Source organism: Delphinapterus leucas, chromosome 18 (assembly GCF_059928025.1).
Source record: "Delphinapterus leucas isolate spDelLeu-1000000601 "Yukka" chromosome 18, BTC_Dleu_Yukka2, whole genome shotgun sequence".
Lineage (NCBI taxonomy): Eukaryota > Metazoa > Chordata > Mammalia > Artiodactyla > Monodontidae > Delphinapterus > Delphinapterus leucas.
The window spans coordinates 9,039,549-9,065,266 of NC_143146.1; the positions used below are offsets into that span (position 1 = coordinate 9,039,549).

Below are 25,718 nucleotides of genomic sequence, written 5' to 3' on the forward strand. Positions count from 1 at the left end.
TGAACGGAGTAATAAGCAAGATAACGAAGTTCACAGAAATATAAACTGTTTTCTACAGAGGCAGCTCTTTCCTTGGGTAACTTAAAAGTTCAGAAACGTGATCAGCTATGTTACCCCCGTCCCACAGCACATGAAAACAGAAGTAAAAAAAGCACCAGCTGATGAGACAAATTCTAATTTATTACTGAAACCTCCGAAATGAGAGTAAACAGGAACAGAAGCAACAGAGTCTCACTACAGGCCCCGGGCTGTCCTGGCGTCCTCAGCAGTCCAGCTCCTCACAGGGCCTGCGGGCTCACACTCAACCCTTGGTGACTCTTGATTGGTTATGGCCACAAGCACTTTCTACAGCCAGGACTCCCAGTGAGGGCTGGTCCACTGAGGACAGCTGGGAGCTACACAGCCAATTCTCAGAAATCAGAAACGAAGTTAACCAAGGTAGTGCAGAGGAGCTCCGCTTTTGCTGCAGGCGCCTGAGACTCCAGCAGGCCATGACCACGGCCTTCTGCTCCCAGCTCTTCAGGTCAAGGTCAGAAAAGCCACCCTTAGGGTTTCCTATCTACTTCTCCTCCCACTGACCAAACGTGAGTCCTGAGTCAGCTTAATGAAAATAGCTCAACAGAACATTCAATCTGAGGCGACACGTTTTCAGTCGGCAAGAAGAGAAGACAAAGACTGCCCCCTTATTCCAAAGGCAAACCTCATCTAATACTGCAAACAAAATAAGAGACTCAGAGTAAAATCGAACACGCCCAACCTTTTCAGCATCCAACTGATGAAGTCGTGCAACGTACAGAGGGAGATAATTAGGGTATGTTTCCTTCAATTCATTATAAATGTCACTAGAATCCAGCCTACATATATAAGAAAGAGAAACAGTCATTATTTCAGTTCTTTTAGAAAGAAAATAATTTCTGTCTTTCCTATTACTTTACATTGTTTTAAAGTTCCAGTCAATAACCTAAGGTACCAATCTGAAATATAATTACTGACAAAGACTGTATTTATTTGCAGGCAGTATAAATATGCTACCGAGAAAACAAAACAAAACAAAAAATCAAACTGTAAATTATTTCATTTATGAGTTCAATAAGATGGTCAGATGAAAGTAAGCATCGACAGCTTTCCTACATACCAGCTATAATTAGATTTATCAACGGGAGGGAAAAAAACATTCAAAAACAGTTAAGAAAGATTAAAAGATCTAGAAATGCCTAAGACCTACAAAGAAGGAAAATTTACACTGTTTTGGAAGAATCTGAAGTCTTGAATGAACAAAGAGACAGATGTTCCACGTTCCCAGCTGGGGAAGCTGAAGAAACTACATCTGTTCTTACTGACTCCACGGCGGGAGGAACAGCAGCAGAGCAGAGACTGCGGTCTGCCCCGCCTGGCGGGAAACCACGGCGGGGCCTGCGTTCTCAGCACCTGGCAGACCCTCTGCGTTGCTGGTGGGGGCTGAGCAGGAGAGAGCCCCCGCCTCTCAACGGAATTCACCCAGAACCTGGCCTCAGCAGCAGGCCGCGGGGCTGGGGTGCCGGCCGGGCTGGGGTGCCGGCCGACATGTGCCAACCCCCTGCCCCTCCCAGCAGGAGAGTCCTCCAAGCCAAGGGGACGGGGAGCCTGCGGTCCTGGCTGCAGCCAGTCTGGAGGAGGCTCCGCTTCACTGAGCTGGGAGTGGGAAGAGAGTGACCTTGGCTCACATACCAGAGTCTCACTTTTCTTACTGAACTTTTGTAGATGTTCTTAAATAGGTGTTTCTCCGTTTGCTGTATGTCCTTAGGATCATTTCCAGAGGTTTAAAAAGGTTTGTTTTAAATTTGCTCGTAATCAAATAGTAACTGGAAAACCAGGACACAGTATCACTCACCTGCTACATGTATAAATACAGAGACAACTAATAATAACAGGACAATGATTATCTTTGGAAAGGGGGCAAAAAGTGATTTATTTTCTTTTTTGTACCTTCCAATAAAATTCTCTTCCAAGAGCAGATCAGAATAAGGATTAAAATTTTAAAAATTCTTATCACAAAAGGGAATTAAAAACTAAATATAATTACAAGAAAATTTAAAAGCACTTGCAGTCCTATCCACTGTTAACATTTCTGAATACATAGCCTTTGCATACACACACAATATTGTTGTAACTGGGAAAATAAAAGTAAACGCTTAGAGGATTAAAACTCATTTAAAACTTACTTTGTCATCCACTGAATTTTAAGATCTCGTAATGCTTCAGTAAACTCTTCTTTTAAATCTTTCTCTTTTTCTGAATCTTTTTCTTTGTCTTTGCTGCCATTCTTAGTCTTTGTTGGTGGAGATATTAGGTAGTAATGAACAGGGATTACATCCTGTGAAAAATGAACGTGGAGAGACAGTCTTAGATTAACATGCTTAATATTCCTTATTTAAAAATCTTCAAAAAAAAAAAATCTTCAATAGCCGAACAGCATGTAACATCGGCTGCACTTGAGCGGTACTACACTGTATTTCAGATTCTAAGGGCCAAAATACATCTAAAGTTCCAATCTGAGATCAAAGTAATTCTCTCCCAAACTTTAAAGCTAATGCTTCTAATAAATCCTTTAAAACAAGGAAATAAGAACAAACTTTTCTCCATTTAAGTGTTATTTGGTATTCTTAGTTTTACTTGACAGACTGACTACAAAAATGTACTGAGCTTTCACATTTTACATCTGAGAAGAGAAAATAATTAAATTTTAAAGAAAGAAAGAAAAGATCTGCTTTTCTAATTAAATTTAAAGAGAAATTTCTTTCTTCATTCAATCCACAGGACTTACTGAGCTCCCGCGGTGTGCAAGGTAATAGCTCCAAAGAGGTGAGGGACAAAGCAGACAAGGGCCTTTCACCCTCTGGGAAGACAGCCAACAAACGTGTAGGTAAATAAACGACACGTGATACGAAGACAACAGAATAGAGTAAGGGGATAGAGTGTGACTGGTGGGTAAGGGGGGACCCATGCAGACAAAGTGGTCATGGAAACACTCTAATGGAGCCTCAGTGATCTCAAGGAATAAACTTCAATGAACCTGAATAACCAGAACGAGGAGAGGAAGAGATGTGCGGGGACAAGACGAGCACCTGCAGAAACCTGAGGGGGTGTGCAGCAAGCACAGGGTTAGGTTCTGAGAAAGGGCAGCGGCCACAGTAAGTAAGCAGGGCTGACAGAGTACGGGTAAAAAAATACAGGTTTTATTCTAGGTGCCACAGGAAGAGCTGTATGCAAGGCAGTGACATGATTAAGGATTTTTGCTTTTTGTTTAATAACTCTGGATCCTGTATGGATTAAACACTTTGGTTTTTTGGTGTTTTTTTTTTTTTTAATAACTGTTGATACTACCTATGTGGAGAATGGATGATAGAGGCCAAAGTGGAAAAAGAGAAAACAAGTTGGGACACAGACCCAGGTGTCCTGACACTGCCTGGAACTAAAGGACAGGCTATAGAAAAGGAAGCAATAAAGGGACATGAGATGTCCCGGGAAGACAGGACCGATGGTGGTTGCTGGTGGTATTTAAGACGAGGGGCTGAATGAGACCAGCAGGGGTGGGGGAGGGGGAAAAGAGCAAGCCCAGGAATGGTCCAAAGCTTTCCACTGTGGAGGGAGAGTCTGAGGTCACGGCAGCCCCGGGGAAAAGCCAGCATGAAGATCGAGCGTGGGCGGCTAGTGACAGCTAGCTGAAAGGCGGCGTCAGGCGGGAGAAGTAACTGTCAAACCTGACAGCACAGTGGCCGCTGATCGCCGACAGAGCAAGAGCGGCAGGGGAGGCTGGTGGGGGGCGGAGGGCAGAGGGTAAAGGCCGAGAGGGAGGTGAGAAGTAAACAGGTATGGACGGTCCTTTTGAGAAGTTTTGCTTTAAAGAGAGCAAGTGTAACTACACCTATTTGTGTCTATTTTATTAGCACGTGAGTCTTGTGAAAAGTAATGCAGGATCTGGGAAATGAAATCACCTGTTATAGTTGCTAGATCCGTTTCTGGCACAATAACTAGGTGTCCCTAATTAAATCATTATTTATTAAGACAATTTCTAAAATTCTGTCTTTAGGTTTACATTAAAAACGTTGCTAAACTAAAATCTTGTATTTGTTTTAATTAACAAAGTTTCTAAAATTGGAACAAATTACACTATCAAAGTTGTCAAGGCCCTATTCACATAATTTCAGAAAAAACTTTGCACAGGTTGAGTCACAAACAAGTAGTGGCCCCATCTTCCCCTGAGGTGTAAATACTACATAAATATGTCCATTTTAACAATTTTCACAATTAAACTTTATTTGGGGATATAACAGTAAATATAAGCAGCTACTGTTGTAGGAGCTCTAATGAAATAGTAACCACCATTTCAGTACAACCCATTTAAAGCGCAGAAAACCACTGATGGACGAGAACCACAGGAAGCCATTTTTAGCCATTTCAGCACCACTCTCCCTTGAGGTCCGGGAGCAAGTTTGCAAGCAAAGGTCTTCAGTGAAGTGTGAGCCTGGGAAGGGGAAACAGCCCTCCCGTGGGCAGGCTTCCTTCCAGTCCCTGCCACCCATCCTGCGCTCCTTCTCCAGGTTTACTCTGCTAGGTGGACACTGCCCTGAGCTTAAGCCAAGTTAAAAGGGTCTGCAACATTTGAGTGGGTACTTGACCACCAAGTTCTCACAGTAACAGCCCACTTCAGTGTCATCTGTTTAGCAGAGACAACACACCTAAGAATTAAAGGTGCAAGTGGCCTCCAACATTTACTCTGTTAATAGGGCCCTACTCCCTTTGCAGTCAGGCTCCTGTACCGCCCAGTGTGCTGGAATGTGCCTGCACCTGCATTCAGTGTGTGCACCCCCCTGCTGTCCCCTCCTCCTCGCCTGAGCAGGGAGAGGGACAAACCTCAGGAGGCGAGGTCTCTCTGTTGTGAGGCAATTCTTCCTCTGAGGCTCAGAGGTAAGGCATTTGCTAAGATGTTTTAGTAAAGAGAGAAAACAGAATTGAATTTAAAATGAACAATCCATTAAACTTAATCGATGATTAACAATGAACTCTAACAAAGATCTGCAAATAGAGAGAAACCATATATAATAGCAACCATAAACTATCACTAAAAATGCAAAAGAGACTGGGAAAGTTAATGATGAATGGCCTGGGGGTGGGGGGGAACCAAGATTTTGTAATCAGCATTTTATATAGTAAATCTGTACCAAATTAGTAATTATAAAGGCCAGTATTATCCTATAAAATATTTCAGCACAAGAGCTACTTCTTATTACTAAATATTATGGACATGGTTGTTTTAGTCTCCAACCAAAAGAGAAACGAAGTTATTTTTCATTCATTCGTTCATTCATTCATTTATTTATTTTTGCGATACACGGGCCTCTCACTGTTGTGGCCTCTCCCGCTGCGGAGCACAGGCTCTGGACGCGCAGGCCCAGTGGCCATGGCTCACGGGCCCAGCTGCTCCGCGGCATGTGGGATCTTCCCGGACCGGGGCTCGAACCCGTGTCCCCTGCATCAGCAGGTGGACTCTCAACCACTGCGCCACCAGGGAAGCCCTATTTTTCAGTTATTTTATCATGGTCATCTGTTCTTTTTGTCAGTAAGTATTTTTACAACTCAACTTCTCAAGGGCTTAGCATAGGGTCCACTTAACAGAAATGATTTTGTACCATTAAATCATAAGAAATCTTGATTATGATTTTAAAAGACAGTCAAAGAAGAATCTTCAGAGCAGAAATACTACGATATAAGCTCTCTATAGCAGACACTTAACAGTAAGCATATTTTTTAAGAAAAAAATTACTCCATTATTACAAAGTATTTCAACAGTGTTTGAATTGAATTGAACAATATTTAGAAAATGAAATCTATCTGCCAAACCAATAACTATTTAACAAACCACCATTTAAATTTCGGTTCAAAACATAATACCCTTAGCTCTTAAGTGATTAAAAAGTATAAATTCAAAATTTTAATACATTTACACGAACTAAAATAGCTATTTAAAAAATCAATGTCATATTTGAGTGCTATTTATGTTAAAAATAACTATATTCTTTCATATTACAATGAACTTTAAAAAGGGTAACATACACATTCAACTCAAAAGTCACTGAAACCCAGAGGACAAATCCATTGAGGATTATGTATACAAAGTTGGTATTTTGTTCAGGCAATAAATTATATATTTTGTAATGTAACTATAAAACTATATATAATAATGATTATTTTTAAAACAAGAGCTTCACGTGCACTTACACTGAAGATGGGGAGAAATGGGAGGAAGTGACTCCAGATGCCCAGCTCTAGAAGCTTCACTAACCGTCAATTAACAATAACGTTCCTATTCATTTGACAGTTTCCTATCTCAAATAATCTAATACAAACAAAAGGCACCAAAACTCCAGAAGATCCACCAAACAGTACAACAGAAAGAAAACCCCCAGCTCTGCCTTTGGGACGCGCACCTTCTTTCTAGTGGGCTCCTCATTCTCTGAAGCAGCGGCTTTCAGGCTATTTTCAAAATGAATCAAAGATAATGTGTGCATAAAATGAAATTACAGTTTTATGAATCTGATGAACTGACATTTTCTGTTTTTGTTGTAATGCTGGTTAAATTCCATTAAATGAATTTACATGGCCTTCAAATGGGTAAAGACGCTCAGTTGAGAAATACGGTCTACGGAGAAGCCGACATTCCTTTACCTGGGAAGATAACCCCCAGTGGTGTATTTTGTTTGAACAAAGTCTTTACCACTACATAATCATATAGAATTTTAGAGGTCATTTTAATAAAGACATTTTATCTATTATAAAATGGTGGCCCCAGTTTCACATCACTATGAATTAAGAAACACTGAATTCTCTTTTGTTTCTTCTTAAAACACTAATTCTTGCCCTGCAGTGCTTCCTGCATGCAGGAGAGAAATCACTACGATGACGAATGATGTCAGCAGGTCCTCACCAGAGAGCTCATCGAATACGTATCCCTTTCTCTAAACTAGACCTGAAGTACAGATTTTCAAACTAAATTTGGCTCCAGCAGTCAATCAGAGATTGTCAAATAAGTTGCAGAGAAGCTGGTCACATCATTTACTAGTTACGGTCTTAAAACCTGCTCCTGCTCTTAGTATAAGTTTTAATTTGGGGCCACAGTCCTTATTTCTGTTTCTGCTACGCCCATTGCTCTTTTCGTCTCTGCCTTTCCAGAACAAAGAAGATGCAAGAGCAGGAAAAAAACTTCACTTTAAATATTTTAATAATATTTCATTATTAATCAAATCATCCAATTTAAGAATGACTTTAGACTTCAAAAATAATTGTTTTGTCATATATAGCTAAAAAAAATCATTCATCTTTCTATAGGATTTTAGATATGCCAAAGTTCAAATATTATTACTTGGTCATACCTGCAGTAAGAAATGAATAGCATTAAAATTTTCTCTATACACATATAAACCAGGGGTCTTAAAGCAATTTATGGCAGGGAAAAAAAACTTTAAGAAAGCAGTTTGTCAACACTGATAAGCTAGAAGCACTATACTGCAGAACTGAAAGAAAGGAAACTAAGGGAGAGATTTTTTAAAAAAAGATAATAGTGACAGAAAAAGAAGTTTAACTAATATGCAAATAAGGCTTTAAGACATCTTTTTAAAGAACTGACAATCAGTACCTTTTTAAATTTTCCTTGTCGTTTTGCTGCAGACTGCCCCTGGGAGTTAGAACAACATTCTGTAAGATATCACGCGTAATCTACACAGGATGGAGATACCACCTCTGTCTATTTTTCTGCCAGTTTCCGTCCCACCTGTATGGGTCACAGTACTTAGAAGGGTCAGGTCTGTCATCAAAATGGCAGGCTTTTAAAGAAAGCAATACTGCCACTTTCATTTTTTTTTTTTTTTTTTAATAAAAATGCACTCAAATGTGTTATTCCTAAGGGTCAATGTTTTTCAGCTTTTTATTTCAAAAGTTTGTAGAGCAAAATTCATTAGTTATCCAAACAGTTCTGAAAACATTAAATTTAGGTGACGGTCCGCAGAGTCAGATTTTCAAGGCTGTCACAACGATCACACACGCCCACGCGCCAGAAACAGCATCGTTCGAGGGAACTGGGAACGTCAGAGAGGGGCAAGAGGAACAGTTACCTTCGCAGCTGCCAGAACCACAAGAAACGCACCATGGCTGAGATCCGATGAAATAAACAACATGTTGGGAATTACATTTAACTCTGCAGCTTTAGGTTTTCTCAAGAAAATCTACCCTGGTAAGTAATAACTATAGTCAATCCCACCTGTTTATAACTTAATTTCACAACTGCCTCTTAAAGAATGCAGCCAGGAAGCACTATCTCTGAATTGCTAAAAGCATACTTCTAATAACAATGCTCTTCTTCTGTCTTACTCATCACAGGCAGTGGACACTTCAGAAGTTACCTGGATGAGAAGCCTCACTGTTGAAGCCCCATAGCAGAGGCAGCAATATTTCCCATAGCAGAAAATGAAACCTACTTAAAAGGACCTAGACCAGGACTTCTTAAATCAGTGCATCTATGAATTCCAGTAACTACTGATTCACTTCACATTCTACTAAGGCTATATTATACTGAAGTACTTATAACTTATACTAAAGTACATATAAGTAAATAGTACAGACTGAAATGAGACTCAAGAAATATCAGGGCAAACGACTTGTTCTAAGCACAAAAGTCCTACGTGATGACGCTCCTATGACAGCTAATAAACCATCTTTGGTTCAACAGTGGTAAGACATGAGAATACTTGTTGAGATGTTTGAGCTCTATTCATTTTGATAACAGCACTTATAAATTCCAGAATTAGGTGGTGGACTTACTTTGTAAGAACTAATGCTAAAGAGAAATGCAAAACTATAAGAATGACAACTTTTACTGGCATTGAGCTAAAATGACATTATGACAGAGGGTGACAGATGTATATAAACACTGTTCTCACAATAAATTTGTAATGAAAACAGTTGGAAAAACTAAAACAGGTACTATCAAACCATAACAATTATCTCTAAAATATAACAACCAGAAACATGTTTTTAACAAAAAGCACAATTTTGAAACTATAAAATAAACCTTAATGCCAAAAGAAATAACTACCTTGTAGATAACTACACAAAATTCCAATAAGAGAAAGATCTGTACAAGTAAAAAATACTGTTTATTAGTAGTAATTGTCCTGACTGTTTTTTTAGAAGTCACCCAAGAAGATCTGATTTATTCCTATATCCACAATATTACGTTAGTTAAAACTCTATAAATTCTCTAATTTTAAAAACATCCCATTCACTTAAGCCAAGTTTGATCTGGATCTACATATTTCATGGGAAGTTCAAGTATATTAGCTGTGCAAGGCAGAACAGGTTCAAGGCCCAAGTACTTAGGCTTGGGAAAAAGAATACTAAATATATAAAAATACAACCAAATATTAATTGACCTTTACTAGCAACTTGGGGAAAAATAACTATTAAATTTCTTTTTCCAGAGAGATCTTCTCTTTTACTTATTCTGAAATGTAAATTAATTTCCATTTTTAAGGAAATGGAAATTTTGGAACAGGCACTTTCAGTGTAAAAAAAAAAAAAAACAAAACAAAAAACCTAATACTTACAGCTTTCTTTCCGAGTTCAGTCTTTGACAACGTTAATGATCCTGCAAGGTAGCATCCAGGTCCTGCCCCTTTAGGTATTCTAAGAAGAAGATTCAAAAGAGGAGAGAAAAGGAACAATAAAGAAAGTTTCACAAAGAGAATTAGGGGGAAAAACATCAAAACAATTGCATTCTGAAATAATTTCCGTAGCTAAGATTTCAAAAACCAAAGGGAGAAATAACCTTAGTCTAAAATGGCAAATGACAACACAGTATAAGTGTAGCCTAATATTATAAACTAGCATTTAAAGATTACAGAGTATAAGATGGATAGTGAGTGTTAAGCAATGTTATCACTTACTTGTCGTCAGGTAAGGAAGTAACAAAGAATGGCTGGTTATATTTGGGTGGTAATGTCAAGTTACTTGATTTCTTCTTTCCTAGAAGTGCAAGACTATGATTTTCATGAATATCTAAGCTCAAGGTATTAGATAACCTATGAGAAACAATAAATGGAAGATCTTTAAGACGTTCCAAATCACTGATCTGCTCATGCCGAATCTGCAGTCGAATTGTATAATCTCCTTTCTCCAGTTTCAAAGAATACTATAAAAGAAAAACAACATTTGGGAAAGGTAAGGTTTAGCCACATGAACGAAAATTACAGTAAGAGGATAAACAGTTAAGAATTACCACTTACAGAGTGCTTACAGTATGCGAGGTACAGTGCAAGTTACGACACACACATGACACGCACACAACGCCCCGACTGGACGTCAAAGTGAGCTGGCCAAGGTCACATCCAGAGCAGAGGATAAGGGAGCTGAAGGCAGCCAAGCCCTCAGCCCTCAGCCCTCCCACAACAGGCCACTCCTAGGCGCCCAGCTGAATCAGCATCCGCTCAAGACTGGAAAAGACAACGATTTTCTAGTTCCTGGGTCTTCACGGGCACGGATAAAATGACACCAAGAATGAGCAAAACTGAGGTGCTGTGTAATATCTAAGACAGACACACACACGTGTTTGTATGCACATGACTGGTAACCTTTAGATCATAACCACCATGCCACCCCCTTTTATTGCAGACGGGAAAAACAGGGAGCCAGTGGGGACAAAGGAGTACAGATCCGCCACGCTCCATCCAGGCAACCTGCTCAAGAGGACGGAATGCTGTATGCTGCAGCAGCAGTTTCTTCTGAGATTTTTTAAAGCAACAAAAGGAATGGCTGCAATAACCCAGTCTGTACTGAGGAGACGTGCCAGGGCCTGGATTTGAGGAAAAAAAGGAAACCATTCCTTGAATGACTAGCTGAAAACCCTGCGTAAATTATTTTTATTATTTAGCATAAAATTATAAAGGTTACAGGAAATAGCTCATTTCTTTGTCCCAGTCTTTCAATCAGGGATAAGATTTCTATAAATTATATGATTAAAAGATTTTTTTTCCTTCCAAATGACAGTGCCAGGCACAGTGCTTGGCATATAGTAAGTGCTCACTACACAGCTGACCAAGAAGAAACATATTTCAAAGTTCTAATAAACTGAAGACACTTGGCACTGTCATTGTGCTCTGGATCCAGTTCAGACCTGGGATCACTTCAAGGGGCTAACATGTCCTGGATGATTTGCTTTCACCGTGCAGATAGGAGCAAGCACTGGGTAGGAAGGAGAAGTACTAAAAATAAAAAGCTCTGCTGGCCAGCATCTGTGAGCATCCTCCTGGCCCTCCTTTACCCCGAAGCCGGATTCAGCCCAACCGTGGGGCTGAAAAGCTGTCACGGTCCGACCTGCAACAGACAGCTGAGCTGCTAGCCGTGTGTCCAAGTACTAAACGCACAACCACACTGGTGTTTAAAAAGCAGGCACGTTACCAGAGCAAGAATCCGGGCTTCATCAGCTCAAGAAACAGCTGTTAATTCTAAAAATCATACCTGATGAGGGTAAGCATCGCCGGAACCCATCTGTCTTTTGTTCTGGTCAAATATAATCCACAGCTGGCTGTCAAATTCTGATTCGTACAATAATTCACAAAGCAGGGGGCAGCTTGGAGTCACTTCCCCACTCTTGGGCTGTGGGGGGGGGGGGGAAGAATGATTATTTGATGTGGTTTATATGATTTCTAATGTAGACCTGTAATATTGCTATTGATCAGACTTTTACATTAAAAGTATTAAAAATATTTTCTTGCAGTAACCAATTTCAAAAATGCAGAACACATCCAGGATTTCGGGACTAATAAAAGGTACTTCTCTTACAAGGTTTAAAAAACACAAACCTAGCTAATTGTATTCATTACTAAAGCAATACCTATTCTTCAGGACCTCTAATTAACTGTTTTTTTTTAATAAAACTAAAAATTTCTTTATAAAGTTGAAATTAGACAATCCACTGAAATCAATTATGTCCCCAACAGTAATTCATATTATGCTTCAATACGAGTTTTACTAAAATCTTACTGATCCTCCATAAACTTCGATCTGATTTTTATGCCCATCTTAACTACCTTTACTACCCATTCAACCTAGGAGCTATTGTGATGTCTCACTGTGCCAACACCTGCTTCACAGAGAGCAATCAGGCCTGGTTCCATAATCAGAAGGCATCTGGCTTTGACAAGACATCAAACCAGTGGACAGGTATCAGAGAATAGGCAGGTGTCAGTGATTACAAAAACTAAGGCTCAAAGGCCAGGTCACCACTAAATTAGAATCTGTGACTTCAGATCTGAATGGTACTTAGATCGTTCTATATCATAATTTCCCAAAGAATAATTCTAAATTAACCAGGGTTAATTACTTGTTTCTATTTCATATATATGTATGTCTCACACACACACACACACACACACACACACACACACACTCTGAATACACTGTCCTTCCATTTCTGATTTTATGATTCATAAAACACAAGAGTTCTTTGTAAGGGTATAGTTGGTTACACAAACACTTACTTGATGAAAGTTGTAAGTCAGGATCATCTCATAAAGTTGACGATTATTTGGCAGAACATCCCTTGATCCTAAAGGTTTTGTTTTTGCACTGAGTGGGCTGTAATCAGACAATTGCATAAGAGTTCATTGAAATGAGAGAAAACTATAATCAGCAAAATCTATAACGTATCACAATAAATGACAAATGAGCATTCCTAGATGCTATCCTTTTCCGTGTATTTTGTAATATTTTAATCATTAACTTATATAATTCTTTACTGACTGAACCATAGCAATACACACAGTTACATTTTGCAGTATTACAAAGGTAATCTTCTCATGATAAAAGCATTTTCAACCATCAACTGACAGTCTCAACAGAATCAGATGCCGGGACTAGGTGACAATTCCTCACAGTGCTGAAGGACAGGGTCTGACCGCAGACAGCCCTGCCCTCATCACGGGATGGGTCCTGCCAGGTGCCACAGCAAGGGCTCTAGCTACATGTTACTTAAAGCCAGAAGCTGCTGTTGCGGCTGCCTCTCAGAGACCCACCAGGTTCCCTGGGCTGGAAAGTCGTGAACTGAATTTTCACGTCCAGCATTCACATGATTAAAAATAAAAGAGACCCTTTCCAAAGAGTGAAGAGACGCCCATCCCCCCACCCCATCACACTGATACCCAACATTTGCAGCCCCAAAACATTGAAGATACCGCAGTGTTTGGACCCAGCTCTTCAAAGTTATGCAGGGAGCCAGATCTTCATATTTCAAGGAGGACTGAACATCAAAACGGTTGATTCCTTCTGATGCATGCTACAAAGGATATTTATCAAATTAGTTTCTCAAACTCTACTGAAAACAAACTGCATTTTTAAACAATACTTGGACCTAAATGTGTCAAACACAATGTTTATAAGCACCCATGAACAAAGACTATTGTTATTTCCAGAACCATAGATAATCTCCCCATCAAAATGTAAACCCAACCATTGAAATTATTTCACAATAACACAAATAACTGACATTAAAAATGATGGAAATGTGGAACTTACAATGTTTAACTGAGGAGCAGTACATACTATCCCATGAAAAGAAATGGTATAATCAATATTGACATCACTAAGACTTGCCCACCAACGAGCAATACAAAACTCAATTGCTTTCCCACCCTGCAAAGAAAAATGAAATTAAATTATCAATGTGTAAATTACAAAACATAAATAGGTGTTTCAAAGCAGTTCTATGCTTTCAAACTTTTTCTATTTGTACAGCAGGAAAATTCAAAGAAACTTATCATTAGCTATGCTTGAAGTTACACCAATCTCAGTTGCTGAGACAGACTGCAGGTATTTAAATACACAGTTATTTACTCATAATCCTAAACCGCTTGTCGTAAGAGGTCTGAGGCAGCTTCTGAAGTACATGTAATAAAATAATGGTGAAAACAAACTGGAATAAAAACTTGGGACCAAAGGAAAAATAATTAAGGACAATGACAAGAGAAGGGGTATGACAACTCTGTGAGGCATATTCAATAGCCACAGCTGAGCTCTGGGCTCAAGAGCTGCCTGGCAACCAAAGCCAAATGAAATTATGGTCCCTCACATGTTTCTTCCTATTAAAAAAAGTAAAAACAAAAGCTGTTCTTTGAACACTGAGTTTTAAATTAAGTTTTCTAGTAATCAGTGTATTAGAAAGTTTAAAGTGAACCATATTACTCTATAACACATACAAGGACACAAGTCAAAGTTATCAGAAACATAAGCGATACAGGAAAGATGAGGCAGCCATCTGAAAACACTGAGTAGCAAGTTCAAGAAAGAACATCAGTGCGTTCACCTTCTAGAAGGAAGGACTAGGCACCATTTCTAACACTACAGATACGCCTGGAGAGCTGCCAGGCTAATCTGTAGGCAGGAGCAGCAGTTTCACCTACAAAGCAAATTAACCTCATGGATTCTTAGCAACAGGGCATTAATAAAATAACTAAAATAAGTAGAAAACACGTAGAAAAGTCTTAAACATGGAAATAATCTACTGTACGATGAGGAGACAATCTCAACCAGGGTCCACTTTGTGAGGCGTCAGCATCTGGCAGACCAGCACTTTCCTAAGAGATTAACATTTACCTCAACTTGGTTGCAAGTATCCTAGTAAGACGACCTATCTTTCCACATTATTCAGCATTAATAAAATATACAGTCCCAATGTGCTCTGAATACAAACTATAAAATCAAATTCAAATTCAAATACTTAGTCTTAGCCCACACCCAGAACGAAAGGAAACTATTTCAGGATTCCAGACTGTTAATTAACACTTACCAAGACAGGAAAGGATTCAGTCAGCATTCCTTTCTCTGGAAGGGAACAAAACTTATAGAACTCATGACTTCGATAGGCTCTCTGCTTCACAAGCTGCACTGCGTGAAGAACAAACTTGGCAGACACCTCAGAAGAACAGGAGCACACCATAACCTCTACAACGAGAGGGAAGAAGCAACATTTTAACTGACGAGATTTAAAATGGACACAAAATGGCTTTCATAGTGCCTACTTAGGGGGAAATACTATATCAAGAGAATGAAATGGTATATTCAAATGAAATCTGCTATTTCTTTAAAAACAATGAACTGACCGAGTATTAATAAAGATGAGAGGGTAGAAAATTTAGCTATGGAAAATAAATAAATCAGGACTAAAATAAGCAACCGCTACGCTGCAAACAGCAGGAAACAGCAAGCTGTCCACAGATGGACACACAATTATCCTAATCAGGTAATTTTTAAAATCCCTCCCTTCTCTGTTACTAAGTTCAACCTTTCCTCTTGCTTCAGCTAAAAACCAATCAATTCTTGGTAAAGAGGATTTTAATTTTAGAAACCTCTATTTGTTAGCATGCCTAAGTCCCATTAGTATCCACTTATCCAACTTCACTGATAACTTTTCCTAGTCTCTCAATCTTGGTTTATCTGCACTGTTTGCTTCTGGAAAGTATGACTATCAGGACTACATATGCTTAGCTGTGCTCTGCGGCGGAGCTGGACATGAGCCAGGATCACCGTGAAGCCAGGTCAGCAGCTTAGCTTGCGAATACCTGGCCCTGAGACAAGGAACCGAAGCAAGGCTTAATTCTCTGCTTCACAAGATCAAGTGGGCACAGGGCTCTGGGAACCTAATCACTTGCTAAGAATACAGAATCTAGTGTTATGACAATATGTCAAAGTATTTGAAATAGGAATCATCTGTAGTGCATTTCTTTTTTTCCCCTGCTTTGACCCTTTTCCCCCCCAGTTTTATTGAGAAACAACTGACATATAATATTTTCAATTGAGTTCAGGGTGTACAACGTGATGATTTGACGAATATCTATATGTTATGAAACAATCATCACAAAAAGGTTAGCTAACACATACATCACTTCATATAGGTACCAATTTTTTTTGGTGGAGTGAACATCTAAGATCTACCGTCTTAGCAAATTTCAAGTATACAACCCAGTATTATTAAGTACAGTCACCATGCTGGACATTAGATCCCTCAAACTTTTCCATTTTATAACAAAGTCTGTGCCCTTGACCAACGTCTCTTCCACCCCCTCCACCTCCCACAGTATATATCTAATCAAAGACTGCTAAATGCTCTGAGCTACTTCTATTCTGGACGATCTGATCAATTCTTATTAAAAACAAAAAACAAACACACAAAAAAACCAAAGAACTAATTATTTTCAATACCCAACCTAAACAAATCATAATTAGGGCATTATAATCACTGACATCTACCCGTAAACAGACATCATGTTCAATATGAATTAACTATAGATCTTTATTCTTTGGTATGATTAGCACACGTTTTATTAGAGTTAGATGTTACACAACCATTGGGCCTATGTGAGTGGAAGCCCTGAGTTGTACCACGATGCAACTCTGACTCTGACCGCGAATGGAGAAGGCATTATTCTGAACCAAATTAAAATCCTAACTATTAAAACATCTTAAGATAGCCTAGATCAGCGGTCCCCAACCTTTCTGGCACCAGGGACCAGTTCCATGGAAGGCAATTTCTCCATGGACTTGGGGTGGGGGGGAGTGTTGGTTGGGGATGGACGGTTCAGGCGGTGATGCGAGCAGATGGGGGACGATGGGGGGCGGCAGATGAAGCTCCGCTGGCTCGCCCGCCGCCCACCTCCTGCTGTGCGGCCCGCTTCCTAATGGGCCCCGGACCGGTACGGGTCCGCAGCCCAGGGGTTGGAGACCCCTGGCCTAGATATATGACTGACATATGAACCAATGCAAAATAGAACTAGATCTTTAAAAAGGTTTGAACCTAACAGCAAATCTACAGTGCCAGACACCTATTACTGTTGTGAGAAAAGTCTACTGCAGGTATATGAACTTTATATGGTCATAACCAGAGCAGAGATGAATGCACATAAAGGTAAATGGGCAAGACAAGACATTAATTTTACTCACCAGCCCATGTTGCACCCTCAGGAACCTCAATAAAATGCCTTCGAATTTGACCAGGTTTAAAATGTACATCTGTCAAGGCTAGATCATAATGGGTTGATTCATTTACTCTGAAAATTAATAAAAATAAATGATTAAACATGACACTCTCATTAAAAAAGCTTTATATTATAAGCCCACTGGTACTCTAGATTTCAACAGTTCATGAGAAATGAACACAGGGAGTTAAAAGCTGGTAACAAAACAGTATGCACAATGTCATCTCAGTTTTGCAACATGTTAGCAGAGATACACTGTGGAGATGCTTTTTCTGCTTTTTACTTGTTTGCTTTATAATTTGTCTGAAGTCAGACACACAGCTCCCTCTTTTTTGGTTAAAGGAATTCTACAACATTCACAGGATTTTCCAGTTACCAGAATCTGGACTATTGTGAGTCCAAAATATTAAAATCAAAGGCAATGTTTTGTGCCACTGATACTGCCTTATAGTTGAGACTGATATTAAATTTAACCTCTTTCGTAGCTTCAAAATGCACCCATGCCATAAATGACACAGTAAAGAAGAGAAAGTACTTTCGTAGAGTTTTTGTAAGGGATCAGTGAAACATAAAGGTCAAATGTATAATTACCCAACCCAGAAACCTAAAGTACATACTAAGGACAAACTCTAGTCAGTATGACAAACATTTAATGAGTGCCTACTATACCTGAGGCACTGCTATTAGGTGCTACAATTACAACAATGAATATAATGTTTTCCTTTTCCCCAGCCAATCTAGCGGGGACGGAAAACCCAACAGGGACGTTGAACGTAATATTCTCTGGGGAGACAGGAAGCGTTAGTGGAAAAGATGCAAGGTTCCTGGTTCATGAGGAGCGGTCAGGGAAAGCTTCCTGAAGCACATGAGGTCTCAGCCCACTCCTGAATCTTGCACATTACCTTGTTGAAGTTCCTACGGGACTTCTAGGGAATGTGTGGCTGAGAATTTAACTGTTCCGCAATTTTTTCACGTGTGTGTCACTTGTTACCTCCTCAATTTCGTCCTATGTTTCATATGGGCTGAGACCTACTGCATATTAAACATTACTGTGCAACTAACTCAACAGAAGCTGTTAACTCAGAGTTCTCTATTGTTTCCAGTACTCTCATCTCCATCTTGCCTTTCATGTACTGAATAATTTGTTTCGTACATTCTGTACAATGGGCTCCATATGGGGTCACGTAAGGTGGAGTCCCCGTGTCTTCCGTGGGCTCACAGTCAAATGCGGTGAATTAAAAATGACAACACACTAGCTAAAGTCTGTACCACAGGCAAGTGAAAAGTGCCATGAAGCGGCAGGGAGGGACTCCCTTCACCCGGAGATGACCAAGAACACACCTGGTCATTAAGTTAAGGGACAGGAAACTGAAGCAAAGAAATCAGCTGTGCAAATGCACCCGTCCTGAGGAAACTGGGGGGGTCAGCATTGGTGAGCTCGTGGAAACATGTAATTTGGTGATGGAGCCGCGGGAAACACTGGCTGTGAAGGGCCACTGTTTGCTATTTTAAGCAGCACGATCCTTGGGCGTGCTGCTGAGGTACTTTATACAGCAAGCAGTGTGATCAGTCCTGAGTTCCTTCGTTCTGGGGTAGAAGACAAGATGGAAAGGGAAGAGTCTGGAAACGGCACTGGAAAAGCGGAAGAACGAGGAGATAATGGTAATCCCAGAGATAAGGGGGGAATCTGGGCCGGGGGTGGGAGGGGACAAAGTCACTGTCAAACACTGCCGAGGCATCAGGCCGGATGAAGGCTAAAACAGCCTCTGAATCAGGTGTAAGGAGGGCAGGTGACAGATGCTGTCAGTTATCCTCACTGTGAACAAGGAACACCGTGACTGACTACGCACCACCTTGAACGTTAAGCAAGGAACAGAACCAAAACCTAGTCACCTGGTTCTGGCCTATGGATCCTTTAAAAGTTCACCCCATTTCCATAAACAGCCATTACATAATTACACGTAACAGCAAGCTATCGGTAACTGGGCACTTACTTTGCTGCAATAACTGCAGTGATTGGGACTCTGAACAGAGGACCTGCGTTAGGCGATGCTATATCATAGCCACATACCTTGAAAAAGGAATAAGTGTCAGTATCCATAAACAGGCTTTTTAAAAAGAGAAAATAAAAGAAAAAAAGGGTGAATCTACTCAGCGAATAAATTAATCTAAGATTAAAATGTAAAGGTCCTAAGTACAAGTTGGCATCAATTTTCTGATGTCAGGCCAAATAATTAATGGCAAACAGCCTGGACAAATACACCCATGACAACCCTTGACTTACTCAGGCTAATGGGGAAATGGACTGCTACACAAAGACTTCTACACATTTTAAAGACTAAAGAAAGTAAAAATGAAGATATCCCAATAAATACCTCTGTATAATGCAATCCTTCTCTTAAGCCCCTGGGATCCACACGTATGTTTATGTGTCTGCACTGATTCATGAGTTCCAAATGGCTGGGACACTGAACCCATGATGAATTCGAAGTTAAAGCTAAATGAAGCTGAAGGGATATTTTCTCAGAGTTTTCTGGCGTTAAAAAGACCAAAAAGTAAAGATTAGTTATTTTTTCCTTTTCTTCCATTTTAAAACGTTCTGTCGTCTGTCAAGAAAATTCCACAGATACATGTGGTTGGCTGTAAAATCCAGTAGGCACGGGCTCCCGAAACACAGCTTACATAAAAGAGCCACAGAACCTCCCTCACATTTATTTTAGGATGCTCGGAATCCATTCATGTGTTCACCCAACATGGCTGGCTACAACCTGAACACAAACCATTTTAGTGAATATTTTTCATTACTGCATACAGTTAACAGAATCTGACTAAGAGAAAAGACTCCTAAGTTTACAGTGAGGACAATTTTGTTCAGTCGTTGGGCTGGGGTTCTGCCTGGCTGCTTCTGCTTCCCATTCTCCAACCAAAAACTCTTACACCCAAGTAGTAAAAGTGGGAAAGAAAAGGAATTTGATGCTTTACTATCCACAATTTAATAAAAGCTCCAGGTCCCTAAAGGCCCATGCTACTGTTTTTCTGGTACACACACTGCCAACCGAACTGCCATTGTATCAGGATCCCTAATTGCCATCAGTGTCCCCTACACCTCTATGAAATACAAATTAATAACATTGTCAATTCCTGTCTTCTCTTTAGAACATTGGCCTAAACAGCATTTTCTCTATTGTGGTACAATTCATTCAAAGCATAAATGTGAGCACATCAGCTTACTGTCCGGTTATTACTCACCAGTATTTTCTGGAAATACAGGTTCAATGCCAACACCGTGATCTGAAGGTGCAGCCACCTGAACAGGATCTCGGAGGTAGATGCCACGGTTATTTCCAACAGTAACAGTGAAACCTAACTTATTAGCAAATGATGTATTCTGAACGAGGTAGTCATAGGCTTTATCAACCTAATTAAGAGAATACAAACAGTAAGATATACACGGTTGGGTCAAGAAAGTACTTTATTGCAGATCCCCAATTTCTTTTCCATTGTAGCAAAGTACAAGCAAAAAGTCAGTTTCTCCATCCGCCTTTCTGACCTACACGGAAACCCCATTTAGGAGGGCAATTCTACCTCACTGGACAAAACACTTGTCTAGCCACTGGACTCGCCTTCCACTCCACCCTCTTTACTCCCAAGTGACGAAGCTAGGAAACCTCCACATGCCATTACGACTGGCCGGCTTCTGCCCTCTGCTGCTCTGCCGTGAACTCCACCCTCTACATGTCCTATGTCTATTATGTTTCTCCACCTTAGCCTCACCAATCTGTCTTAAGTACAAAATTTGTTTTCATACCCTCTGCTTACAGTTCAGAGACTACTCTGGCATATAATCAATTAGAAAAACTCAATCATCATTATAATAGGAGTATTATCCAGTAATCACTAAAATATCATCCTGCTGATTTACAACCCGTTTTTTTCGTACAAACGACAATACCTGAATAATACCATGTCCTTGGGCAAACACTTCTATATTGTCAGCTTTCACTGCAGTGTTTTCGAGAGCTCTTCTGACTGAATGAACCGTGTAGTTAACATTATTAGCTTTCAGACCTAAAAGCCAAAAACAGAAAACAAGAAAGTAGTGTCCATCAGTTGAGCTGGTTACTTGAAACACTCTCTGCTCACTAGTATGGATAGGGCGTCCATCCTCTGGTTTTAACGTCTTGTGCTTCAACACTCACTTTCAAATCTTTTTTTATTTAAAAAAAAAAAACAAAAAACTGACAAACAGTCTGACTCAAGCTGCTTGTGTTAACGCAAAGACTTCATTCAACGAAAATTCCTGTGTGCCCACTAGGCAGCGGCATGAACACGGGCTCTGCACTGGGAATGTGAACGTCTGAGCAAAAAGTACCAAAAGGCATTCGAATGACACCTTCCTTAAACTACTGCTGGTCAAACAACATGGTCACTGGCACAAGGTCTCAACCCGGGTGCACATTATAAACACCAAGGGTCCTGGAAGGAGCCAGAAAGATGCCGAGGTCCCGATGCAATTAAATCAGCACCTTTGAGACTGGATCCCAGGCATGGCCACTGATTAGAAGCTTCCCTGGCAATGCCAGGGAGCAGCAAGGCTGGGGCTGACTGTCCTCTGGGAAGGATGTGGAGGCCGCCAAGCTGTCCACCTTCTGATAACGACTGCTGTTAGAGGCGCAAGATGAGTAAGAGCGCACTCCTGTCCCCTCCAGAACTGAACACGCAGACATTTACGAGAGTAAGCCCTGAGCAAAACAAACATGGGAACGCTACGGCGCTCTGAGAGCAAATCAAGAAGGTGACCGTTGTGTCAGTGAGAATCCACGAAAGGGTGATGCCCATGAGAACAGATACGTGAGTCGGTATCCCTAGTAGTGTCTATCAGAGGAGACACAGGGAATACACAGGCCAAGACACGGCAGAAAGGAGCTCCAGGCAAAGAGAGCAGCGTGCCACAGACAAGAGGCGCGAGCGACCCTGAGGTACTCGGCAAGGTTGAACAGGACCAGGACTGTGGGTGGAGAGCCTGGGATCTGACCAGAGGGATGCTGCTGGGGAGGGGTCTTCAGGCCTGCCGGGCTGACCGGACGCTGAGCCCTGGTCAGGGCTGACGCCCCCCGTCCAACACCACAGCAGCCTCTCGCACGCCAGCCTAGCGCCCCGTCGGCTTCGCTGGCTCCGCGCCGATATTCACTGTCTTCTTACGTGTAACAGTAACCATTTTTTATTTTGTTCACAGTCTGTTTCTCCTCCAACTTTAACATCAACTCCACACAGGCAGGTATTTTTAATGCTCTGTTCACTAATTTAGCCCCAGAGCTAAAATAATGCTTAAGAGTCATTAACAGCCAATGAATATGCTTGCTGAATGAATATACATCCAAATCACGATCATCACATCAACTATTCTCCACCTTAAACTTTACTCTGGGCCAGGACATTCCCAGTTGTACATTTTCTCACCCTGAGAAATTCAGGAATTAAAAATATCTGCCTGAGATAAGAGAAATTTATTCAATTACTTTTCACGGCCACAATCTGACTTTACTTTAAGCTATGAACATGAAATTGTCTAGATACTTCACACCTACTTAACTAAGCTTATACATAAATCATGCATTTTAGAACCAGGACCAAGATGAAGTATAAATGATACTTTTAAAATCCATTTTATCATGTTACTTCTATCTTATTAAGAAAAGTAATGAAACTGTGGCTGAAGTACACGCGGAATAGCCAACAACTCACTGTCGCTTCACTGGGAAATTGAGCAACGGTAGTAAGGTGAGCAACGTCATTACCTGACAGAATCAAGGCGATGCCTCCACACGCGTTGGGAGAAGACATAGACGTCCCGTTCATGAGCTGAGTTCCACGCAGCGTCCAGTTAGGAACAGAGGCTATGGCGCCTCCTGGGGCGCTGATGCTCACTCCAAGGGCCCCATCAGCACTGAACGAAAGCAGTTAGAGTCTGCTTATGACGGTGGACACTGGATAAACAGGGCCTTTGTAGAAAGGCCACTGGCCAAATAAATTACAGTACAACACACGAACTATCCGCAGTCACGGCTACTTCACTATTACGCAGCAGTTCTTTCCCTCATACGTGGACAAAATGTCTGTGTGTGTGCGTATCTGGGCTTACACGTGGCAGGCCATAGTATCAAGTATGTTTTATAGAAGGACAGTAAATGAGGGTCGCTGCTCAGACGCCTGATGAATGTACTTTTCGCGTCTGTAATAAGCAGAGGCACCCTCTTGTCTACAAAGTCTAAAATAGCGCTGTCCAGGAGAAGCATGTGGGACACACATGGCATTTAAAGTTTTCTAAAAGCCATATTTAAAAAAAGCTAACAAAAAGATGGTTTACTTAATTTTAGTAACGTATTTTATTTAACCCAACATATCTAAAATATTATAATTTCAACATGAAATTGATAGGAAAAAATGAGTTAATTTACATTCTTTTTTGTACCAAGTTTGCAAATCTGGTGTTCATTTCATACTTGCAGCACAGCTCAGTTCAGACTCTCATGTGACCAGTGGCTGCCATGCTGGACTCGAGCCAGCGGGGTCTGCTGAGTTAAAGCCCATAGAGTTCACCATCGCATCGTCACCAAACACCAGCTCAACAACTATCGTTGTTCCTGACTAGGAATATTGGGGCTATTTGGTTTCACATTTTAACAGAGAACTGAAAGCAATGCAAACAACTCCTGTAACGGGTTGGTAGCAGCCCTCCTAGTGACTATCCTAAAACAAATATTATTGGGTAAATGTCTGTTGACCTTTAAAGATGTTCTCACTGTATTACCGAGTGACAAAAGTAGGTCATAAAAGAGCCTGAGTCGCGTGTGCTTCCACTTACGCACACGGTAATGACTAAAAAGATGTTCTTCGAAATCTGACCCATACATACGACAGATGATGAGGTTTAGGGTGATTCCCACTTTTCTCTCTGCACTGTCTATGTTGTCTACCAATGTTTGCACTGAACCTTGATATCTTGTAGCTGGAACAAATAACTGGGAAGACTCATGAATTCTGACTACTTCCTTACTCTCTATTAATTTTCCACTAGTCTGTTAAAGTGGCTGATCATAAAGCATTTCTGGTGTTGGAAATAGTGTTCTAAAAATAGGTTCCATAAAACATAAATAAAACTTTCACTGAAATAGAAAAATAAAATTTTCCTTATATAAACCTTACATATTCTTAGTGAAGGATTGTAGAATGGGCGTAAAATTTATAACAGAATAGTTATGTCATACATCTAACAATGAAATAACTGTAATTTATTTCTTTAATTACCTGTTTCCCTAAAATGAGATTGTTAATCAAAATGAAAATGCAAAAACCAACAGAAAGAATCGGTAAAATGACCAAAACTCTACCCCTCCCCACCATGCAGTTTAACAAAATATTTGTAATAGTCCCATGTACTACTCTCAACCTACCTGGGGCCTCTAGAAGACCACGTGTACTGATTTGCAGGTAATTTCTCTCTCAGAGAATACTCGGCAACCATCATATCAGGAGAAACGTAGGCACCAACACCTGTGGAGTGGATCCGGTCATTAACAAAAGGACACAAGACAGGGATCCTAATTCTAAACCCACTGCTCCCTCGGCTGTGTGACCCTGGTAAATTGCCTACTCTCCCGATACCACAGTTCTTTCTCACAAAATGGAAAGATAAGAAAATTTAATAACCAAGGCAAGTTTACTACATGCCAGATGTTACACTAGGTGGTATGCTTTTGTATATAAAAATACCTTCCAGGATTATTATGTGGATTAAATATAATAATGTATCTAAAAGTGTATCTATGTGTAAAAGAGAAATGTGTTTCAAATTTTAAAAATATAACTTTAGAAAGATAAGGAATCAGTTGATTGGTCTTCATTTTTAAATGACCACAAAAATGGCTGTAGTAAATAACAAGCATATAACATGCTACATACAGTCTTTTATTATTATATATATTTTTTTGCGGTACGCGGGCCTCTCACTGTTGTGGCCTCTCCCGCTGCGGAGCACAGGCTCTGGATGGGCAGGCTCAGCGGCCATGGCTCACGGGCCCAGCCGCTCCGCGGCATGTGGGATCTTCCCGGACTGGGGCACGAACCCGTGTCCCCTGCATCGGCAGGCGGACTCTCAACCACTGCGCCACCAGGGAAGCCCTACATACAATCTTTTAGATAAATGTGCAGATGCAAACTAGTTAGACTCTGCAATCACAGAACATAGAGATCAAACTCAGTTCCTTCATTCTAGAAATTTGGAAGCAGAGCATAGAGAGATTAAAAAAATTTACTAAAGGAAATGACCGGCAGAGACAAGACTTAGAATCGAAGCCTACCAGCTCCTCATTCTTCTTTACAACACACACATCTTCAGAGCAGAAGTCTAGATAAAATAGGTGAGTTAAGAGGACTCAGGTTAACGATGCTGCCACATAAAACTAATCGTTTTGTAAAATTTAGTATAAAATTTTCAGTGAAGCTGGGGATAAAAAAATGACAAAATACTGAGCATTGTAGCAGTGCAGTGTATTTTGATCATTAGATACCTTTGAGATCTATTTTGTTTCATTTTAATTTGTGTACTTAAAAATATCTAGAGATCTGGAATACACAAGGGATGTATCACACTGGCAGGCA

The 25,718-nt window shown here is 40.4% G+C and overlaps 1 protein-coding gene across 7 annotated transcripts in view; it reads right to left on the reverse strand.

Moving 5' to 3' along the window:
• Positions 1-25,718, reverse strand: part of TPP2 (tripeptidyl peptidase 2) — a 67,939-nt gene that overhangs the window by 8,766 nt on the left and 33,455 nt on the right. For 6 of the 7 annotated variants that reach the window (XR_004023934.2, XM_089899394.1, XM_022576817.2 and 3 more), the window contains 17 exons: positions 24,512-24,611; positions 22,856-23,004; positions 21,010-21,125; positions 20,307-20,475; positions 19,433-19,590; positions 19,052-19,128; positions 17,023-17,129; positions 14,873-15,027; positions 13,603-13,719; positions 13,263-13,363; positions 12,570-12,666; positions 11,548-11,685; positions 9,978-10,222; positions 9,639-9,717; positions 7,673-7,711; positions 2,202-2,353; positions 758-854 (listed from right to left, as the gene is read on the reverse strand). Coding sequence is in view for 6 of the 7 variants with exons in the window: in XM_089899394.1 (XP_089755520.1) it covers positions 758-854; positions 2,202-2,353; positions 7,673-7,711; positions 9,639-9,717; positions 9,978-10,222; positions 11,548-11,685; positions 12,570-12,666; positions 13,263-13,363; positions 13,603-13,719; positions 14,873-15,027; positions 17,023-17,129; positions 19,052-19,128; positions 19,433-19,590; positions 20,307-20,475; positions 21,010-21,125; positions 22,856-23,004; positions 24,512-24,611 (2,096 nt within the window). In the remaining variant the exon portion in view is untranslated. The remainder of the gene's footprint in view (positions 1-757; positions 855-2,201; positions 2,354-7,672; positions 7,712-9,638; positions 9,718-9,977; positions 10,223-11,547; positions 11,686-12,569; positions 12,667-13,262; positions 13,364-13,602; positions 13,720-14,872; positions 15,028-17,022; positions 17,130-19,051; positions 19,129-19,432; positions 19,591-20,306; positions 20,476-21,009; positions 21,126-22,855; positions 23,005-24,511; positions 24,612-25,718) is intronic. The other variant, XM_030762606.2, reaches the window with a different exon arrangement.